The 19864-nt window shown below is 44.0% G+C and overlaps 1 protein-coding gene across 2 annotated transcripts in view; it reads right to left on the bottom strand.

Moving 5' to 3' along the window:
* The window catches only part of LOC144519093 (collagen alpha-6(VI) chain-like), an 88856-nt gene that overhangs the window by 47098 nt on the left and 21894 nt on the right, over positions 1-19864 (bottom strand). For both annotated transcript variants that reach the window (XM_078251986.1, XM_078251987.1), the window contains exons 4-14: positions 18477-19085; positions 17222-17809; positions 15768-16343; positions 13288-13908; positions 11104-11664; positions 9695-10252; positions 5801-6379; positions 4538-5116; positions 2169-2524; positions 1609-1687; positions 491-636 (exon numbers count right to left, since the gene is read on the bottom strand). In XM_078251986.1, the coding sequence (XP_078108112.1) occupies positions 491-636; positions 1609-1687; positions 2169-2524; positions 4538-5116; positions 5801-6379; positions 9695-10252; positions 11104-11664; positions 13288-13908; positions 15768-16343; positions 17222-17809; positions 18477-19085 (5252 nt within the window). The remainder of the gene's footprint in view (positions 1-490; positions 637-1608; positions 1688-2168; positions 2525-4537; positions 5117-5800; positions 6380-9694; positions 10253-11103; positions 11665-13287; positions 13909-15767; positions 16344-17221; positions 17810-18476; positions 19086-19864) is intronic.

Genomic DNA, 19864 nt, shown 5'->3' with positions numbered 1-19864 from the left:
CAAACTGCTCCAAACAGCTCTGTTGTAGTCCAGCCTTTACTTCAGAGACAAACGTGGTCACTTTGGAACACACGTTATAATGCTCACCTAGCTGCTAGCATGGCACGCCCTCATACTCTGCTTCTGACTGGCTAGTAGTCCTTACCTAGCTACTGTCAGGGCACGCCCTCATACTCTGCTTCTGACTGGCTAATAGTCCTTACCTAGCTACTGAGCATGTGCGACTCCCAACAAAGATGTAACAGAAGTGAGAGGTCTCACTCTGTAGCTAAAACAGAGAGCTCAACACACAGGGTGAAAAGAGGAGCTGCAGCAATGTGCAGTACAACAAAAATATGGAGTTTTTTGAAAATTAAACCATGTAAACCTATTCTGATACAACCTCTAAATACAATTATGAACCTGAAAATGAGGATAATATGAGCACTTTAATATTGTATGAGGCGATTTCTTTTGCAGGGTTCAAATGTTCCACCAAAGCAAGTCTTACGATCTGTTTAAGGATGGCGCTGCCGACGCTCTGCATGCCGATGCTGAGAGGAAGCTTGTAGCCGAATCCTCGGCCAAACTCCACCATCTGCAGCTGGGCGGGGTCACGCACCCCCTCCAGAGCCACCGTCAGCAGAGCGCTCACCCCTGCACACACAAAACACACCAAAGAAGAAAACATTTAACATGTGTAATTTCTCTACAAACCTCTGTATTGCCTGCTACCATAATGGATCTACATAATCTCCTTTATGTTGTTAATAGGGCTGGGTGCCGGATCCCATACTTTTTATGTACCGACCAAAATTCCTCCTTAGTATCGAGTATCAAAAGAAGAGGCCTCGTCATTCAATACTTCATTTACTATATACTAAATAGACTAATACTAATTTCCTAAAGCTGCCTGCACATGATAAGCGATTTGCTCTCAAAAAGCAAAGTGCAGCGCAGGTAAACGTCATCAATGGTGGCAAGGAAGCTATTTCCCGTTGCTAGGTAATGACATGTTATCTAATTTGTTGTGCTTTCGAAAGGTCAGCGGCAACTAGGTCAAAGTTGAAATAAGCGGAAAATCCGGCACTGCTCTCCCCCCGTAGCAAATCAGTGGAACAACCCACGCAGAGCGGTTTTGCCGCATATCATGTGTAGACAAATGTAATCTGCAGCCAGGGTCGTCTAGCAACTCTCCGTTGGCTTGCGAGCTGGAAAAACCAAACTCTAGTCAGGCCAATCACATCGTGTATGGAGTCAGTGGGCGGGGCTTATGGCTGCTGCTGCTGCTGGTGAACAGCGGTCTTTGGAATCAGCTTTGGCCGCAACTCTGGAAGACTTGGAGTTCAGCTTTTCTTTGAGAAAAGAACAAAGAACGGCACTGAAGTCATTCTTAAAAAAGGAAGATGGGTTCGGAGTTTAAAGTTTAATCTATCAACTAGCGTTGCTCTGATTGGTTGTAGCGCTATCCTACTGTGTGCAGAGGGAATCTGAAAGACAACCGTTTATCCCGCCCCTCGGATTGAGTCCAGCCAATGGGGAGTTCCCAGACCCAACATCTGGATGTGGGTCTGGCTTGTCAGGCTACCATGTTCCATCGCCACATAAAAAACCTCTCTGAGTTTTTACCAGACTTTCGCAGCAGCTCTGAGTCATGCTCCAGTTTCATCACGTCTTCATCGAGGCCGTCTGAGAAGATCACCAGCACCTGATGGACGAGATCAAGTTAGAGGGCTTTTATTGTTAAAATCCTTGATAAGAAAACTACATCCCAGCTCCTTAACAAGGGTTAAATGCCGCAAACAATCAATCAATCAATCAATCAATCAACTAGAGCTGCAGCGATTAATCGAGTAGTTGTCAATTATTAAATTAATCGACAACTATTTTGATAATCGATCGGTTTGAGTCACAAAACTTGTGTGATGTCAGCTCTCCTCTGTGACAGGAAACTGAATATCTTGGAACAATTTCAAAGATTCACTTAGACACAAAAATATAGGAAAATAGGATCCAGGTTTAAAAAAAACCTAAACCTTTAAACAGTATTCTTAATGCTAAGAAATACTGTGAAACTCTCAGTTCCAACTCAAATCTACATGAATAAAGAAAAAACTAAATTTACAAAAGGATGTCAACACAATAACTTTTACATTTCTTGTGTATGTTTGTGTACGTCTCAGCCTCACCTTAACACCAGCTCTGGACTCGGCGCTGAACTTCTGTGCGAAGGATTGCAGCATGGCGGTGTTGAAATAAGTAGGCTGTGCCAACTGTAAGCTCATTACTTTCTTCACCACGTCGGCGCTGTAGCCCTCAAAGTTGAAGTCGTTCAGGGTGCGTCCATCCCGACTCACCACTCGGAAGGCGATGTTGGTCTTGACGGGTGCGGGGCCGACGCAGCACAGGCCTTCTACGGAGGAAACGTAATGGACGATCTCTGGCAGGAAGGTCTGGAGTTTGGTGTGGCCGCTGATCAGCGTCCCATCAGGAGCTCCGGTTCTTCGAGTTATATCGAATCCCATGGCGATATCAATGGTGCAGCCTGTAGCAAAGGGAAACATGTCTTTATCTTCAGACATAGACAGGGCTAAAAAATAACTTTAGCAGGTAACATTTTGAAAGCTACATTGTGTAAGAATTTCTCCTATCTAGCGGTGAAATGGTATATGACAACCAACTAAATATTACTTTCTAACCCCTCCCATTCCGATCGCGTTGTAACTCCTATGGTAGCCGTATTATTCCAAGAAGTCCGACTTCGTCCGTGAGTGTTCCTTCCAGTGTAATAATAGTTTTACATTTTTGTTATTTTGGTACCATTTCATTGCTAACGTCAGCTATCAGCTTCCCAAACGAAGCTAGCTAATGTTAGTAAAGTATCAGCGTGATCCTCCATCTTCAACAGGCTTTCAAATCTGCTGGCAGATCGAGTAATCTCCCCCTGGCATTTGTCACGGTGCCACTGAGTGTAAAAGCGCAAAAGGAGGAGGTATGTCCCTCTTTGGCTAATGTATTACAAAGATGGAGGTATGTCCCTCTTTGGTTAATGTATTATAAAGATGGAGGTATGTCCCTCTTTGGCTAATGTATTATAAAGATGGAGGTATGTCCCTCTTTGGTTAATGTATTATAAAGATGGAGGTATGTCCTCTATAAGATGGAGGTATGTCCCTCTTTGGTTAATGTATTATAAAGATGGAGGTATGTCCCTCTTTGGTTAATGTATTATAAAGATGGAGGTATGTCCCTCTTTGGCTAATGTATTACAAAGATGGAGGTATGTCCCTCTTTGGTTAATGTATTATAAAGATGGTGGTATGTCCCTCTTTGGTTAATGTATTATAAAGATGGAGGTGTGTCCCTCTTTGGTTAATGTATTATAAAGATGGAGGTATGTCCCTCTTTGGTTAATGTATTATAAAGATGGAGGTATGTCTCTCTTTGGCTAATGTATTATAAAGATGGTGGTATGTCCCTCTTTGGCTAATTTATTTTAAAGATGGAGGCGCAACATGGATAGCGACTCGCTCCTATGTATTCTGAATGATTATGAATGGCAGATTCTACGCTTACGAGAATACTATGATTAGTTTGTGGAAGTAATTACACATGAATGAGCACATATTTGTGAAAGAACAAAGTTTTTTTTGATAAGAATCAACTCAAAACATTACACAATGGAGCTTAAAGTTACTAACCAATTTGGCCGGTGATGAATGAAGCAAATAACTGCAGAAATGTTTCCAGATTTGTCTGTTTTCCACCAAGAAAGTCTTTGGCTTGGAAAAGCAATCTTTATCTGGCCAACACTGCTTGCAACACTAATCCTACATTTCCTATTAACACCATGTCGTGATATGTCGTAAAACCGGCTACGTGCCTAGCGTGTGGTATCGATTACAAGCTACGCTGAAACAGAGAATCAGAACAGAACAGTGCCAAACAAACCAGAGGAGCTGAAATTAAAGTAAAGTTAGTTAGGAAAAAACAAACCTGGCCTGTGAAAAATGTGATTGGCTGGTAACTTTAAAAATCTACTAGCCATGTTGGCTGGTGATCAAAAAAGTTAATGTCCTGGACGTAGAGCATGTGTCGAACTCTTTTTGTGTCTTTTGGCCCGCCCAGTTGTGCACCAAACCAAAAAGACAGGAAACTGATTTTTCAAACTGCAATTACGCGACACTCAAAGCAGAAGTTGGCAGATTTGCCGACTTTGAGACTCAGAAATTCCCACAGAACCAGAGAGTTTACATATTCAGCCTGAGAAACAGGTTGTTGTGAGTCGGCTGTGTGGGGTAACCTGTTTTTAAAAATGTGATTTTTAGTTTTGCTTAATTTACTAAATTCTATGATGGCTTAGAAACTCTTTTGCTGACTTTTTTGGGGCTTTATGTCGACCAACCTGTAAGGGTGATGACATGCAATAATACAGTCAATGATATTTGACTTTTTCGAAATAAAAGCATGTGAGTATTGATGTGAAATTGAGTTTGACACCCCCCACATAAAGGAACATGGTGGGAAAGAAGAAGCAAAGTCACACGTTTCGACTCACCAGGAGGATCTTCGGGGGGTTTAGATTTGCAAATTGTGTCGACCACCTTTTGCTTGATGTTTTCCAAGCTGCCGAAGTTCCGCACGGTGAACAACCTCTCCGGGGTTCCAGTGATCTGCAGGAGCTGCAGGTCGTGGACGTCTCCAATGCCGATGACAAACACCTCGACCCCCATAGCCCGGAGATGGTCGGCTGCGTCCTCCACGTCATCCTGCGACTCGCCGTCTGTGATCAGCACCAGATTCTGGGAGATCCCGGCAGATCGTCGGCCGCCCTTTGACGCCTCAAAATAATCCCTGATGGAATTCAGGGCATGTCCGATGAGGGTGCCTCCGCCCAGCTGCACCATGTCCAAAATGTGCTTGGTTACGACTTCCTCGCTGAAGAACTTGTTGAGGTAAAACTCATCTTGGAACATGTTGCTGAACTGGGCAAGTCCTACCCGCACTAAATCTTTACTGACTTTGAAGCTGTTCACCAGATCTGTGGTGAACTTCTTCATCGTGTCATAGTCCTGTGGGTCAATGCTGCCAGACTGATCCAACAGGAAGACCAGATCAGCCTGCTGTTTCTCACAAACTGCAAAAGCAAAGAGAGGAAATGTATCCACATTGCTAATAAAAAAGCAAGCAAACTATTTAGTGCACTTCAAGTTCATTTGAATTTATTCCTGGTAGCTTTGAACACTCAACTTTCCTTGTGATTGGAGGCTCTTTCCAAGCTCTTCCGTTAACAAATGCCAACATTTTTGGTCTATAATAGCATGGTATCTCAATTCATCACAAGTACATCTATATGCCGATGACACTGTAATTTATACATCTGGTGCCAATAGATTTGAAATTTAGAACTCCCTACAACACGAGTTTAACTTTATTCAGAATTGGTTCTAGTTCAGCAAACTTCCTTCAAATAACTTTGGTCTTTTTGTTGATCTACTGCTTTCTTTTTAAAAGAGAGCACCTAAGGTGTATCAAAGTCATCACTGCTCCATGTACGAATCTTTGAAGTGGTTACCCCTAAATACTCAAAGACATTACCACTTGCTCCTATGTATCTTCAAATGTATCCATTTTAACTATTCCTATGAGTCTTTGCAAAGGCATTTTTTCTTTGCTCAATGTGGTCTAATATAGCGAGAAAGAAAGACATGCTGCTGTTGGGTTATACAAAACAAATTCCAGTGGTAAACATTTTTACATTGCTAAATACCATCAGGTTAAAGTAAAACAATATGTGGGTGAATTGACGCTTCTGGCTTACCTGGCTTGGTGGAATTGCAGAGGACATGAGAAATATTCTTGTAGAGCGTTTCCAGGGCTTTAAAGTTATCTACGTAGAAAACTCTGGAAGTTTCGTGACCAGCCATGATCTCCAGCTGTGTCTTGTTGGCTCCTTCGACTCCGATACTAAAGACGCTGACCCCTTTGTCTCGCAGTGCCACGGACGGTGCAACCAGACTGTTACGGTCGGTAGCATCCCCATCTGTGATCACCATGAGAATCTGCGGCACCTGGAGATCCGCTCGACCGCCATGTTCTTTGTTAAAGAACTCTAACGAGTATTTCAAAGCTTTGCCAGTGTAGGTGTCTCCGTATGGTGACTTCAGTGCCAATATTGCATTAAGAACTTCATGTTTGGAGCTATGCTGTTTCAGAGTGAAAACAGATCTGGCGTCGGTGGAGTAGAGAATGACCCCGAAGCGAGTCAGGTCCTTGCCAACTGTGGTTTGGTTCACCATTGACGCCATGAACATCTGCATGCTTTTGAACTTGGGGAGGGTTATGCTTGTGGAGCCGTCCACAAGGAAAATAATGTCAGCTTCTTCTGTCTTCTTACAATCTGGTTGGAAATAAAATATAATGATAATAATAAGTTTATTTGATGTAGCACCTTTTACAGACAAATTCACAAAATGCTTCACATGATAAACATTTGTAAAAATACAGTAAGATCCAACAAGCAAGGAAAAAAAATAATAATTGAAAGACAGAGAGCAGAAAAGGACAGAGAGCAAACGGGTCACCAATGAAAAGGGAACTCCCTGCTGAGTTCAATGATACCTCACACAAGACACTACGTCATACAAATAATTAGCTGTGAAAGAGGGCGTGGCCAAAGCATAGGGGTCGGGGCAAACCTTTACCAATAAAAAAGAAGTCTCTGCTGAGTTCATTGATACCTCACGTAAAACTCTACCTTAAACGGGTCACCAGTTATGAAAGGGGGCGTGGCTTAAGCATAGGGGGCGGGCCAAACCATCACCAACTAAAGAAGGAACTTTCTGCTGAGTTCAATGACACCTCATACAAGACTCAAATGTTATGGAGGGGGGCGTGGTCTGAGTAAATGGGCGTGGTTAAAGTATAGGGGCCGGCACAGTATCACATATAGACCACACATTATAAGTTTCATGTAAATCGGATGATGTTTGTCATAAAAGGCTGATTTCCTGTTGCCAGCATGGGGCACTATGACTAAAAGTCAATTTTGGCCTGTAAATGTCCTCAGGCCTGGACTCTTGTAAATCATGAGAAATTTCAAACAGATATGACAATGTACACTAAAGATACAACAACTTCTTCGTTCATCGATAAATGCCCAAAATGGCCACCATGCCACGCCCACACCATTTGACGAAAAGTTTAGCTTTTAATAACTTTTCATCTTTAAGGTCTTGAGATGGCACAGACCAAATTTGAAGTTTATTGGATGAAATCTCTAGGAGGAGTTCATCAAAGTATAGTAGAGCTGGGCAATATATTGATATTATATCGATATCGTGATATGATACTAGATATCTTAGATTTTGGATATCGTAATATGACATAAGTGTTGTCTTTTCCTGGTTTTAAAGGCTGCGTTACAGTAAAGTTACGTCATTTTCTGAACTTACCAGACTGTTGTGCCTTTACCCACTTAGTCATTATATCCACATTACTAATGATTATTTATCAAAAATCTCATTGTGTAAATATTTTGTGAAAGCAACAATAGTCAACACTACAATATCGTTGCGGTATCGATATCGAGGTATTTGGTAAAAAATATCGTGATATTTGATTTTCTCCATATCGCCCAGCCCTGTATAGCACCTTGACTACTTCCTGTTGCCACTAGGGGGCACTATGACTTTGAGTAAATATCGGCCTTTAGATGTCCTCAGGGTTGGACTCTTTTCCAAGTTTCGAGCCAATTGGACAATGTACACTCAAATTACACCCACTTCCTGTTTCGATGGCGAAACGCACAAAATGGCCGCCCCGCCACGGCCATGCCCTATGACGAAAAGTTTTTCTTTTAATACCATTTCATCATTAAGGTCTTAAGATGGCACAGACCAAATTTGAAGTTGATCGGATGAAATCTCTAGGAGGAGTTTGTGAAAGTACGACATGTGGAAATGGCCGAAATTTTAAAATTTTAAATTTTTTTAAAAGGAACCCCGACTAGTACGACATGTTGGCCTTACAAGATTAACGTGGGCGTCAGCTATAAAAAGGTGGTACAAAAACACTCCAAATGTTTTGTTTTTTGTTAAAACATGCAGAAAATCTGTTCCCTCGTAGGCTGCCATGGTTATTTACGTCTCAATGCATTCTGGGGTAGTTCAGCCTTTTCAGTTTGACCGTAGGCTTAAAGGACGAACCTAGGGGTTATTAACAAATGTGTTCCCACTCTGTTGTTCTCTGGGACATGTTTTTATGCTAATCCAATGTGTTTGGAGCTTCAATGAAGCTAGCGCGGACCGCTGGTTAGCTTACAATGCTAGCTAGTATTCGGGGCACAGGGAAAGTAAAAACAAATCGCTATTTATACCACTAAAAAGGCTCAAAATATCACCAAACTTCAACGGTAGCATAGTGAGGGTCCCCACATGTTAACCGAAGCATTAAGAACGTTGTAAGTGTACAGAAAGTTTATTGAACGAAGAGCTGCGGGAGAACATTTTCTGTATTTTTTAACAAAAAACTAAACATTTGGAGTGTTTTTGTACCACCTTTTTATAACTGACGCCCATGTTAATCTTATAAGGCCAACATGTCGTACTAGTCAGGGTTCCTTTTAACTTTGTAGGGGGCGCTAGCGAGCCATTTTTGTGCGCCTATTCCCGAAACCCTTAAAATACGTACATTTTCACCAGACTCGATGCGACCGCCAATTTTGGTCAGTTTTTGAGAATGTTAAGCCCCTAAAAAAGGCAATTAATTTGCCGGGAAAATAATTCCTTCAATTTTAATAGGGCCTTCGCCGCTGTCAGCGCTCGGGCCCTATTTATTTTATTGAACAGATTGAACATTAAAGGAACACGGCAACTTATTGGGACTTTAGCTTATTCCCCGTATCCCCCAGAGTTAGATAAGTCCATACATACCCTTCTCATCTCTGTGCGTCGTAACTCTGTCTGACGCACTCACCGCTAGCCTAGCTTAGCACAGATCCTGGAGGTAACCGGCTCCATCTAGCCTAGCTTAGCACAGATCCTGGAGGTAACCGGCTCCATCTAGCCTAGCTTAGCACAGATCCTGGAGGTAACCGGCTCCATCTAGCCTAGCTTAGCACAGATCCTGGAGGTAACCGGCTCCATCTAGCCTAGCTTAGCACAGATCCTGGAGGTAACCGGCTCCATCTAGCCTACTGCTCCCAATAACTGACCAAATAACGCCAACATGTTCATATTTACATGTAGTGATTTGTATAGTCACAGCGTGTACAAATAACAAGGTCACATGACACACAGCCATCTTCTAACCTTATACATACTGGGAACTATATTCTCAGTAGACAAAGCACTGCTACTTCTGCTACTTGGGTGGAGTGATTAGCGCAACACCTGAAAAACACCGTTGTTACTCTCTGCTCCTCACCACGGGGCTTCTCAGGTGCTGCGAGCAAATCACTCCGCCCAAGTAGCAGAAGTCCGTAAGTCCGTAAATTGTGTGCAAAGTTGAAATTGCAGGCTAGTAATTGCACCCCACCTGAAGTGAACCAAACTCTAGAGCACCATTGGACCAAACGCTCCAGGGTTCGGTTAAAACGGACCAAACAGCTCAGGTGTGTAAGCAACCAGAGAGTTTAAGAAAAAAAGAGTAGGAATTTGTGTCTTTACATGCTTTAAAAGATATTTCAGGATAGTCCCCGCCAGACTGCTCTTACCTCTCACTGGATCGCAGAGCTCCAAAGCCAGCTGGCTCTCCAAATCCTTCAGAGCGTCAAAGTCCCTCTCTGCATACACCCTGTCTGGGGAGCCAGCGATCTCACCCAGCTGGGTGGTGTTGGCGTCCACAACTCCGATGGCATACACCACCACTCCCTTTTCCCTCAGAGCCTCAGCGGGGCCTTTGACCTCGTCTTGGGCCTCGCCGTCTGTTATCACCACCAGCCTCTGCCTCATGCCAGGGCGCCCTCCTCTGCCTTCATCGAAGTACTGCGACACATCCGTGATGGCTTCGCCTGTGAGCGTGCCTCCGCCGATCTGCTGCATCTCGTTGATGGCTGCCGACATTTCTTCCTTGCTAAAGTAGCTGTTGAGGGGGAACGCTAGCTGTCGCATGTCGCTGAACTGCATGACGCCGACGTGCACCTCATTCTTCCCGATGAAGGACTTGCTGATGACGGCTTTCATGAACTCTTTCATTTTCTCGTAGTCTTCTGGATAGATGCTCCCAGAGCTGTCGATCAAGAAAAGGAGGTCGCTCGGTACATCTTTGCAAGCTGTGGACACAGGAGCACAGACAGGTTAGAGTAATGTTACTCTTTTCTTTCTGCTTATCTTTCCTTTGGACCCAAACAATGCTTGTATGTGTCAATTCTAACAAACTTTTAGTAGTAGTAAAAGTGCAACACACACCAATCGTTTAATTCTCATTTGATGTAGCGTAGACTCACTGTATTCCGTACAACACGGCCTTCTGTAAACTTGGGTTTTCCCCGCAAATTATATAAATAAGTACTTTCATTTTATGGGCAATATATACTGTACGTTTATGTCATCTTTGTCTCCTCCTCTTTCGATTCCAACCAACCTCCAGTTTCGAGAGCCAATCGTTTAGGAGAAGTTGCCAGCAATTTCCTATCTCTTGGATGAAGACCATCCCCTCGCCATTTTCTAAATGCTCATAGGCACGAGCGTTTAGAAAATGCTGAGGGGATGGTTTTCATCCGAGACGACAGGCAGAAGACGAGACTTCAAGATTGCAAAATATGTTTTTCAAAAACATAATCACCAACCATCAAAATGACATGCATGTTCTTTCAGGTCTCATAAAACATTTTTGAGTTACTTTTTGGAAATATTTAGACTTCTTTAAGGGATAAGCGCATTTACAGAGGCACAAAGGGGTGTGTGGTCTAATGTAGAAAACATAGGGTGCTGGGGCTCTCTGGTCCACCAGTTAATGTGTTGACCACAAATCAGAAATGAACCATTCACCATCTCCAGTTTAGCTTCAGCCGAGGATTTGGATCTGGATTTGGTGCATCCCTAAAATAAACCATCATATGGTGTGATTCTCACTTTGTTTGACACCCCCTAAAATTGAAACTCTACCCCTCGTTTTCCTTACCGTCTTCAGAACAGATGTCTGTGATGATTTCGTTCTTGATGGGAATCAAAGCATCGAAATTATTGACAAAGAAAGTCCTTTTGCTGTCGCCGGAAATCTCTTGCAGCTCCTTTTCATCTGCATCCTTCACGCCGACGGCGTACACGGTGACGTCGTGCGCCCTCAGTTTCTCTGCGGGAACTTTGACCTCGTCAGTGGATTTTCCATCCGTGATGACCACCAGGTACGCTGGGACTTTGTGACCGCGAGACACCACTGCTCGCTCAAAGATTGGGCCCATGAATTCCAGCGCCTTTCCTGTCTCCGTCCCTCCTCCTAATTGATGAATATCCTCAACGGCTTTCTCCAACGTCTTAGTATCTGAGTAGGCTGTCAGATCAAACTCTAATTGTGGGGAACTCGCAAATTTTGCGACCCCAATGCGGACATGTTGGGGCCCGATACGGAAGGTGTTTAGAAACTCGATGATGAACTTCTTCATGTCTTCGAAGTCGTTGGGATAAATGCTTCCTGAGTGATCAATCAGAAAGAAGATGTCTGCCTCATCCGTTTGTACGCAGCCTGGAAAAGGAAAAACACATTTTATCAAAAGATATTATTAGTTATTTTTCCCAAAGCATCAGCTTTACACTAGCTTTACCTGCAATTACTTAATGGTCTACGCTATTAACCCTCTGAGGACAAAGGACGTGTGGGCGCGTCTCTATCAATATCTCAGCGATTATACAGCACAGAAATGTGGTTTAGATATTCCTGGAATCGGCTGAATCTGCGCTTTGGCGTCCTTTTTGTTGCGAGATGACACGTCACTTACACGGCCAATAAGGAGACAGAGAAGAGAGCACACGGTATTGAGTCCCTCTATGGTGAAAGTAGAGTGACGGACACTACTTCTACTGAAAAAGCGGTATTACAACATTTCGTTTTAGACACATTATACATTTATCTACTATTTCATTCATATTTTACATTACTTTTGTGAACTTAGGACTTTGGTATACTCATTTCAAGCTCCAAAACAATTCGTCCATATGAGTAAAGATTTGAAGAATTTCAAAAACCCAACATCAACTTTTACAGCTTTAGGGCCTACTTATCTCTACACATTGCTCTAGGACAAATTAGGGCCTCAGTTTCCATAAAGCTGAGTTTGTCCTAAACATTTTGATATGAAACACATGGGCAGGGCTTTAAATATACACCCCCCCAACCCCCATTTTGGCCGGTTAGCAGGCTGCAGAAATGTTTCCAGATTAGTCTGTTTTCCCCCAAGAAATTTGGGTGGTTTTGTGTGTTTTTGGCTAGGAAATGTAATCTTTATCTGGCAACACTTCCTACATTTCCCATGAACACTTATGTTGTGGCATGTCGTACAATTGTGTGCTACATGCCTAACGTGTGGTATCGATTACGAACTACGCTGAAACGGAGAAGACGAACGGAACGGTGCCAAACCAACCAGAGGAGCTGAAATTAAAGGAAAGTAAAAAATGTGGCTAGTGGAAAACCTGATTAGCTGGTAAATTTAAGAATCTACTAGCCATGTTGGCTGGTGATCAAAAAAGTTCATTTAAAAGCCCTGCACATGGGTATCAGGTATGTGCAAAAAGGTGAATTTAAGAAGCTATGTTAAAAAACGAGAAAATGCCCTTAGACATCAGAGGGTTAATATTGTTCTTCTACTCTTTAAAGGTCCCATGGCATGAAATGAGTTCCCCCAGCCTGCCTATGGTCCCCCAGTGGCTAGAAATGGTGATAGGTGTAAACCGAGCCCTGGGTATCCTGCTCTGTCTTTGAGAAAATGAAAGCTCAGATGGGCCAATCTGGAATCTTCCCTTTATGACATTATAAGGGGAAAGGTTACCTCCCCTTTCTCTGCTTTGCCCACCCAGGTCTATATAAAAGAGACTTCAGATACAGTATTAGGGGACCACTAAGGCCTATATAAAAGAGACTTCAGATACAGTATTAGGGGACCACTAAGGTCTATATAAAAGAGACTTCAGATACAGTATTAGGAGACCACTAAGGCCTATATAAAAGAGACTTCAGATACAGTATTAGGGGACCACTAAGGTCTATATAAAAGCATCCAGAAAGCAGCATGTCATAGGAACTTTGACTAAAAACATATTTTTACACATATTGAACGAGGCCAATTTTAAAACAAACACTGGTTCCGACCTTCTTTGATGGCAGTTGTTCTCGTACTGATGGAGAACGCTTGCTGAAGAATGTTTTGGCACATGCTTTTCTGCAGGCTCTGCTCCAGCGACTTCAGCTTGGCAAAACTGTCCACGATGAACTTGTGCTTATGGGGGGGATACGATGCCATTTCTACCAACTGGGCCTCGTTGCCATTTTCGACTCCAACTGCGTAAATTGTGACACCATCCCGCCGAAGATTATACGCCGCGGTGCTCACGTTGTCCTGGGATTCCCCGTCTGTGATCACCACCGCCACCTGCTTGACGCCCTTGTCCTTTCTGCTTCCTCGGTCGTTGATAAAAACCTTCTCATGGGTGAACTTTAGGGCCTCTCCGGTGTGCGTTCCACCTCCGTGATAAGGCAGGATTTTGATGAAGTTCAGCAAATCATCCTTGTCATCGAAGCTGTCGAGGTAGACCTGCACCGTGGCCTTGGTGTTGTACGTCACGATGCCCACTCGCACTTTGGACTGGCTGACTTCCAGAACGTTCACCATTGAGTGCAGGAAAGAGCGCACCAGCTGGAATCTGGTGTTTCCGATGCTTCCAGACTCGTCGACGATGAACACGACGTCTGCCAGTTTGGCTGCTTTGCAATCTGTGAAATAAATATCATGAAATCGTTATTAGCAATTCAGGGCTCAACAATAAGGGATTCTCCCGATGGCCTGGGCGGCAAGTAAAACGCCACGTCGGGCACGTAAATATAACTGACGCATGAATAAATAGATATTATAGGGGTGTCATCATTCTCTCGTCCCCGTCGGAGAATTCTTGTTGAATGATTTGATTTGAATGTGCCGTTGACCAATCAGTAATTGAGTTGGTCCGACGTTTTTCTACATTTGATACTTTTTTTCAGCGTTCTTTTCGATGATTTTGACCTTTTTTTGTTTAACATTTTTTTTGAGTTTTTTTCAAAGTTTGAGATAAAAAAAAATATATATATATATATTTTGGTTTGGGCGTTTTAGTTTCAATGGAGATTAGTTCTTCTACTGGAGATAAAAACACTTGGTGCACGGAGATCACTTTTGGCTTAAAACCAAAACGTAGCGATGTAAATGTAGCCTGAGGGTAAATGACACAAAGTTATCTTAAAACCCTAAAAGACTCAGGGCTTTTGAGAAAAAAATCCGAGGGTTGGAGCCCCAGAGTTAACTTTAGACTGTTGGACTATAGCTTTGCATGAAAAAACGCAGCCCCCTTCTTCATGTTAATGAGGCCAGTCTGGAGGCACAGCACGGGTGAAAACGCAGCGGGCTTAAAGGAATACACTGATCTATTGGGACTTCAGCTTATTCCCCGTATCCCCCAGAGTTAGATAAGTCCATACATACCCTTCTCATCTCCGTGCGTGTCGTAACTCTGTCTGACGCCCCCACCGCTAGCCTAACCTAGCACAGATCCTGGAGGTAACCGGCTCCATCTAGCCTAACCTAGCACAGATCCTGGAGGTAACTGGCTCCATCTAGCCTAGCTTAGCACAGATCCTGGAGGTAACCGGCTCCATCTAGCCTAGCTTAGCACAGATCCTGGAGGTAACCGGCTCCATCTAGCCTACTGCTCCCAATAACTGACCAAATAACGCCAACATGTTCATATTTACATGTTGTGATTTGTATAGTCACAGCGTGTACAAATAACAAGGTCACATGACACACAGCCATCTTCTAACCGTATACATACTGGGAACTATATTCTCAGAAGGCGAAGCACTGCTACTTCTGCTACTTGGGCGGAGTGATTTGCTCGCAGCACCTGAGAAGCCCTGTGGTATGCTCCTCACCAGTGGAGTTCACCTGGAGTTCGCTCAGTATGGACTTATCTAACTCTGGGGGATACGGGGAATAAGACAAAGTCCCAATAAGTCGCTGTGTTCCTTTAAGCAGGCAAATGCAGGTAGTCCAGGTACAAAGTTGACTGAGCTACAGCCGAAGCTAACAAGTTAATCAAATTGGTTTACTCGTCTGTCAGTAAGAAACAGATCACATATCTGAGACTTCATTTAATGGTAGCACTCCGAAAGGGGGTGACTGTGAATAATTGGTTGTGGGGGGTGGCAGTAGCTCAGTCAGTAGGGAGTTGGGTTGGGAATCAGAGGGTTGTTGGTTCAAGTCCCCATACCAAAGTATGGTGGTGGACTGGTTGGAGAGGTGCCAGTTCACCTCCTGGGCACTGCCACAGTGCTCTTGAGCAAAGCACCAAACCCCCAACTGCTTGGGGTGCCTTTCCATGGATAACCCCCCCCCCCCACTCTGACATCTCTCCATTAGTGCATGTAGAGGTAATGAGCATATGTGTGTAATTCAGGCCTGTGTTTAATGTGTGTAATAACAACAGAGTGAAAACATTGTGATTTCCCCTTACGGGATTAATAAAGTATACATTATTATTAAAACACATTTTCAAAGGTGCGCAAACTGATGAATTAATAATAAGTATAGTATACTTTACCTAGAGTTTGAGTTAACTGCTGTTCCTCTTTTTCAAAGGTAGCCCTCAGTGTGGGAACAATGTTGGTGATAGACTGTCTTAAGTAAATGTATGGATCAGTGGCTATGACACGCATTTCCTGCTCCGATGCACCGAGGCTCAACCCCACCACAGTTACTCCGGATGTTTTAATCAGACGTGACTCCTTATACACCGGATCGTCTGAGTCTTTTCCACTTATAACAACCAGGAACTCTCGGTAGCCTTCTTCCCCCCGGCTTCCTGCTTCCTTTGTGAAAAAGTGAGTGCTGGCGTACTGCAATGCGCTGCCCAGTTTGCGTGGCTCGTTGGGTTGTAGTCTGCGCTGGCGGAAATTCTTAACAGCCTTCTGCGTCTCCTCTTTGGTTTGGTGAGCATTAAGAAGAAACTCCACCTTGACGTCTTGACCGTACTGGGCCAAGCCCAGACGGTAGGCGGACGCGCCGATGTTCATTTGATTGGACAGTCGTACGAGGATGTTTCTGATGTGCTGGAACTCTTGTGTAGTCAGGCCGCTGTCCACCAGGAAGAAGATGTCTGCGAAAGTTTCTGCCAAGGCTGAAAGAAAACAAAGCAACAAGAACAGTTGTTACAACTGCAAACTTAAAGCATCCGCGTCTCACACATTTCTTGTACAAAATACTGATTCGTAATTGTTAAAAGGTCCCATAGTGTAAAAAATCGTTTTGATAGTAAAGCAGGTCGAGGTGCTGTATAAATACTGTGTCTGTCAAAATGCTCAATCCACAGAGAGATGCACACAGCCCAAATTCAGAAACTGTCAGTGTTGTGACGAAGTCATCTTTGCTCAAGTCTCGATATATTTTTTTGGGCAAGTCAAGTCATGTTGAGTCCTTAATTAAGGCAAGTACCTATTTACGTCCGGATTGATGTGTCATTCGGTCTGGACCTTTAAAGCTACGTTTACACGTGGTTATTTTCATAAACGGACATTTCACCCTCTCCGTTTTCAAAAATAACATTGTGCACACCTGTCAGTTTTCAGAAAAGTGTTACACGTACGTATGTATATATGCCGTCAATGCCGTCAAGAACATGCCAAACCTGTAGGTGGCAGTGTAACAAGACGCTCAAGCCCGCCAATCAGAATCCCGAAAATAGCAACAACAGCAAAGACTCACTTCCTCTTTCTCTCGCATACTGTGACGTCGGCTGCCTAAACCTCCGTTTTTCTCAGTTTACATGCAAATGTGCAAACAAAGTTTTCTAAAATCTCCACTCTGGCCGGAGTTTTTAGAAAGAGTCGTTTTCAGAGGCAAATCCTCCATTTGAGTGTAAACAAAGGGCACAAACGAAGGGAAATGTCTCCGTTTTTCAAAATAACCATGTACGTGTAAACGGGGTGTAAGTTTTGGTATTCACTGTTCACAAGAACTTTACTTTTCATCACCACAAGTTCTTCAGGATTGCCTTACCATCCCCCTGATCTACCACCGAGACACAAACAGTCCTCAGCAGACCCTCGGTCAGCCTCTGCAGAGCCTGGTAGCTATCGATGGAGTGGAGGAAGCGTTTTCGTGGCCGGTTAGCGATGGACTCGAGCTGCTTCAGGTTGGCTTGTCCTACCCCGATACCAAACACGATGACTCCGTGCTGCCTCAGGCGCTGGGCGGGTTGTATAACATCGTCCGTGGAGTCTCCATCGGTGATGACGACAGCGATCTGAGGCACCCGTTGGCTGGCTCGGCTCCCCGCGTCCTTCTTGAAGTACTGCTGCAGGAGGAAGTCGATGGCCTTGCCTGTTTCCGTGCCTCCTTGTCGGTAGGGAAATGCGTCCACGGCGGCCAGTAGCGAGTCCTTGTCAATGTGATCCTTCAGCAGGAACTCCTGGTAAGTCTCATCGCTGTACTGAGCCACGCCGATCCGAACTTTGTCGGGGCCGATGTCGAGGCCTGCGATGACGCTTCGCAGAAACACCTTGATCTCCTGAAAGTTGCTGGTGCCGATGCTGGAGGAGCCGTCGACCAGGAAGACGATGTCGGCCACAGTGGCTTTGGCACATTCTGGACAGGAAAGAGAAAAAAGTCAGCAAGCTGAGAAACATTTACTTCCTCTGTGTGTGCATGTGTTTGTTTGAGCACATACGTTATATTCTGTGTTCTTAATGTTTATTTTGTCCAACATCTCTAATTTGTCAAGGCTGACTGTATAAAGGTTAGCAAAGCTTTCTTGGTGAAAGTAGATGTAGAGCTGCAAAGATTAATCGATTAGTTGTCAACTATTAAATTAATTGGCAACTATTTTGATAATCGATTAATCAGTTTGAGTCTTTTTAAAACTAAATGTGAATATGTTCTAGTTTCTTCTCTCCTCTGGGACAGCAAACTGAATATCTTTGAGTTGTGGACAAAACGAGACATTTGAGGACGTCATCTTGGGCTTTTTTGGGAAACACTGACCCACATTTTTCACCATTGTCTGACATTTTAGAGACCAAACTACTGATCCATTCATCCAGAACACAATCAACAGATTAATCAACAATGAAATGAATCGGTAGTTGCAGCCCTACTCAGATGACATCGGAGTGAATTTGGTTGGACATTTATATTTCTGAAGAATCCAAAACATTTTGGGCAACAACCAGTACTTGTAATACTTGGCTCTATCATGTCTTAGATACAAGTACAAGTCAGATCGCCACAAGCTGTGTAGTACGACACATTTTACCTTGAGACACTTGCAGGAGTTGTCGTTTGGCTTCCTCTACCGTCGTGCAAAGGGTATGGACGATGCTCTGAGAAATTCCCTGCAGCGCTGCAAAGTCCGACACGCTGTAGACGTGCTGACTGTGCGGCTCATTGGCTATCTCTTTCAGCTGCTCTTCGTCTGCATCTTTGATACCAATTGCATACAAAATGATTCCCCTTCTCCTCAGATCCTGGGCGTGGGACTCCACGTTGTCCTGCGATTTGCCATCAGTGATCACCACAGCGATCTGCGGCACATTCTGGCCCCTGCGGCTTCCAGCTGCCGCCACAAAGTGATTATTCAGCATGAAGTCCAAGCCTTGGCCCGTCTGGGTGCCGCCCCCCATGTAAGGCAAGGTGTCGATGTGCTGCAGAATGTCCTTCTTGTTCTGAAAGGTATTGAGCAGGAACTCGGTGCGAGGAGTCGTGCTGTACTGCACCAGCCCGATGCGGACGTGCTCGGGGCCGACGTCGAAGCTGTTGACCAGCGTGTACAGAAACTGGCGGATCTGTTTGAAGTTCTCGGTGCCGATGCTCCACGAGCCGTCGACCATGAAGACGATGTCGGCTACAGCCTCTTGAGTGCAGACTGAGAGGGAAGGTTGTCAGGTCATTGAGATGGTCTTGCAGGTATGAAGTTAAAGCGCGCTACAGTTCTTGGTTCTTTTAGAAAGCCAGTGCAGCCAGAGGTGAAAAAGTGTCAGCGTGATTTACAGACAGAAGTGGCGGGTCGCTTTGGATTTGTGCAAGCCAGAGGAAGAAAAAAAATGAGCAGTGTTGTGGTCAAGTTGCGGACAGTTTGCGCACAGGTTGCAGAGGCCGAGTCTGAAAGCACTCACCTTCAGGTGGACTCTTGGGTGCAAAAGCGTGTGAAGAGTGAAAGAGAAGTTGTGTGGCTTACAGCTGGTGTTCATTTTTCCTTCAGACAGTGAGTACGTTTACATGCATACTTAAATTCCACTATTATTGCGAATATCACAATATTCTGAATGTGATACAGCTCATGTGAACAGCATTATCTGTTTGGATATTCAGAATTAGACCTTTTTTCCGAATATGCCATTTTCAGATTAAGACGTGTGATGTGACGGTATTATTCTGGTTTTAGAAGCATTCTTTAGACATTTAGACATGTATTCAGCGCATTAAGAATCTGCGTCTCAATAAGGTTTTTTTTACTGCAATTTGTGACGGTTTACGGCCTCTCGCCAGCCGACAGTTTGCCGGGCTTCAGATCTGATAAAAAGGAGAAACACGGCTACTTTTAAACATTATCAAAGACTTGGACATCAACAGCTTTTTGACATGTTGCAAAACTTGTTAAACGCTGTGTTCACACGCTCCAAGTCCTCCACCGCTGGAAAAACT

The sequence above is a fragment of the Sander vitreus genome, chromosome 6 (assembly GCF_031162955.1).
Source record: "Sander vitreus isolate 19-12246 chromosome 6, sanVit1, whole genome shotgun sequence".
NCBI lineage: Eukaryota > Metazoa > Chordata > Actinopteri > Perciformes > Percidae > Sander > Sander vitreus.
Note: the sequence above shows the minus strand (reverse complement) of the source record. Positions and strands in the feature narration are given on the sequence as shown.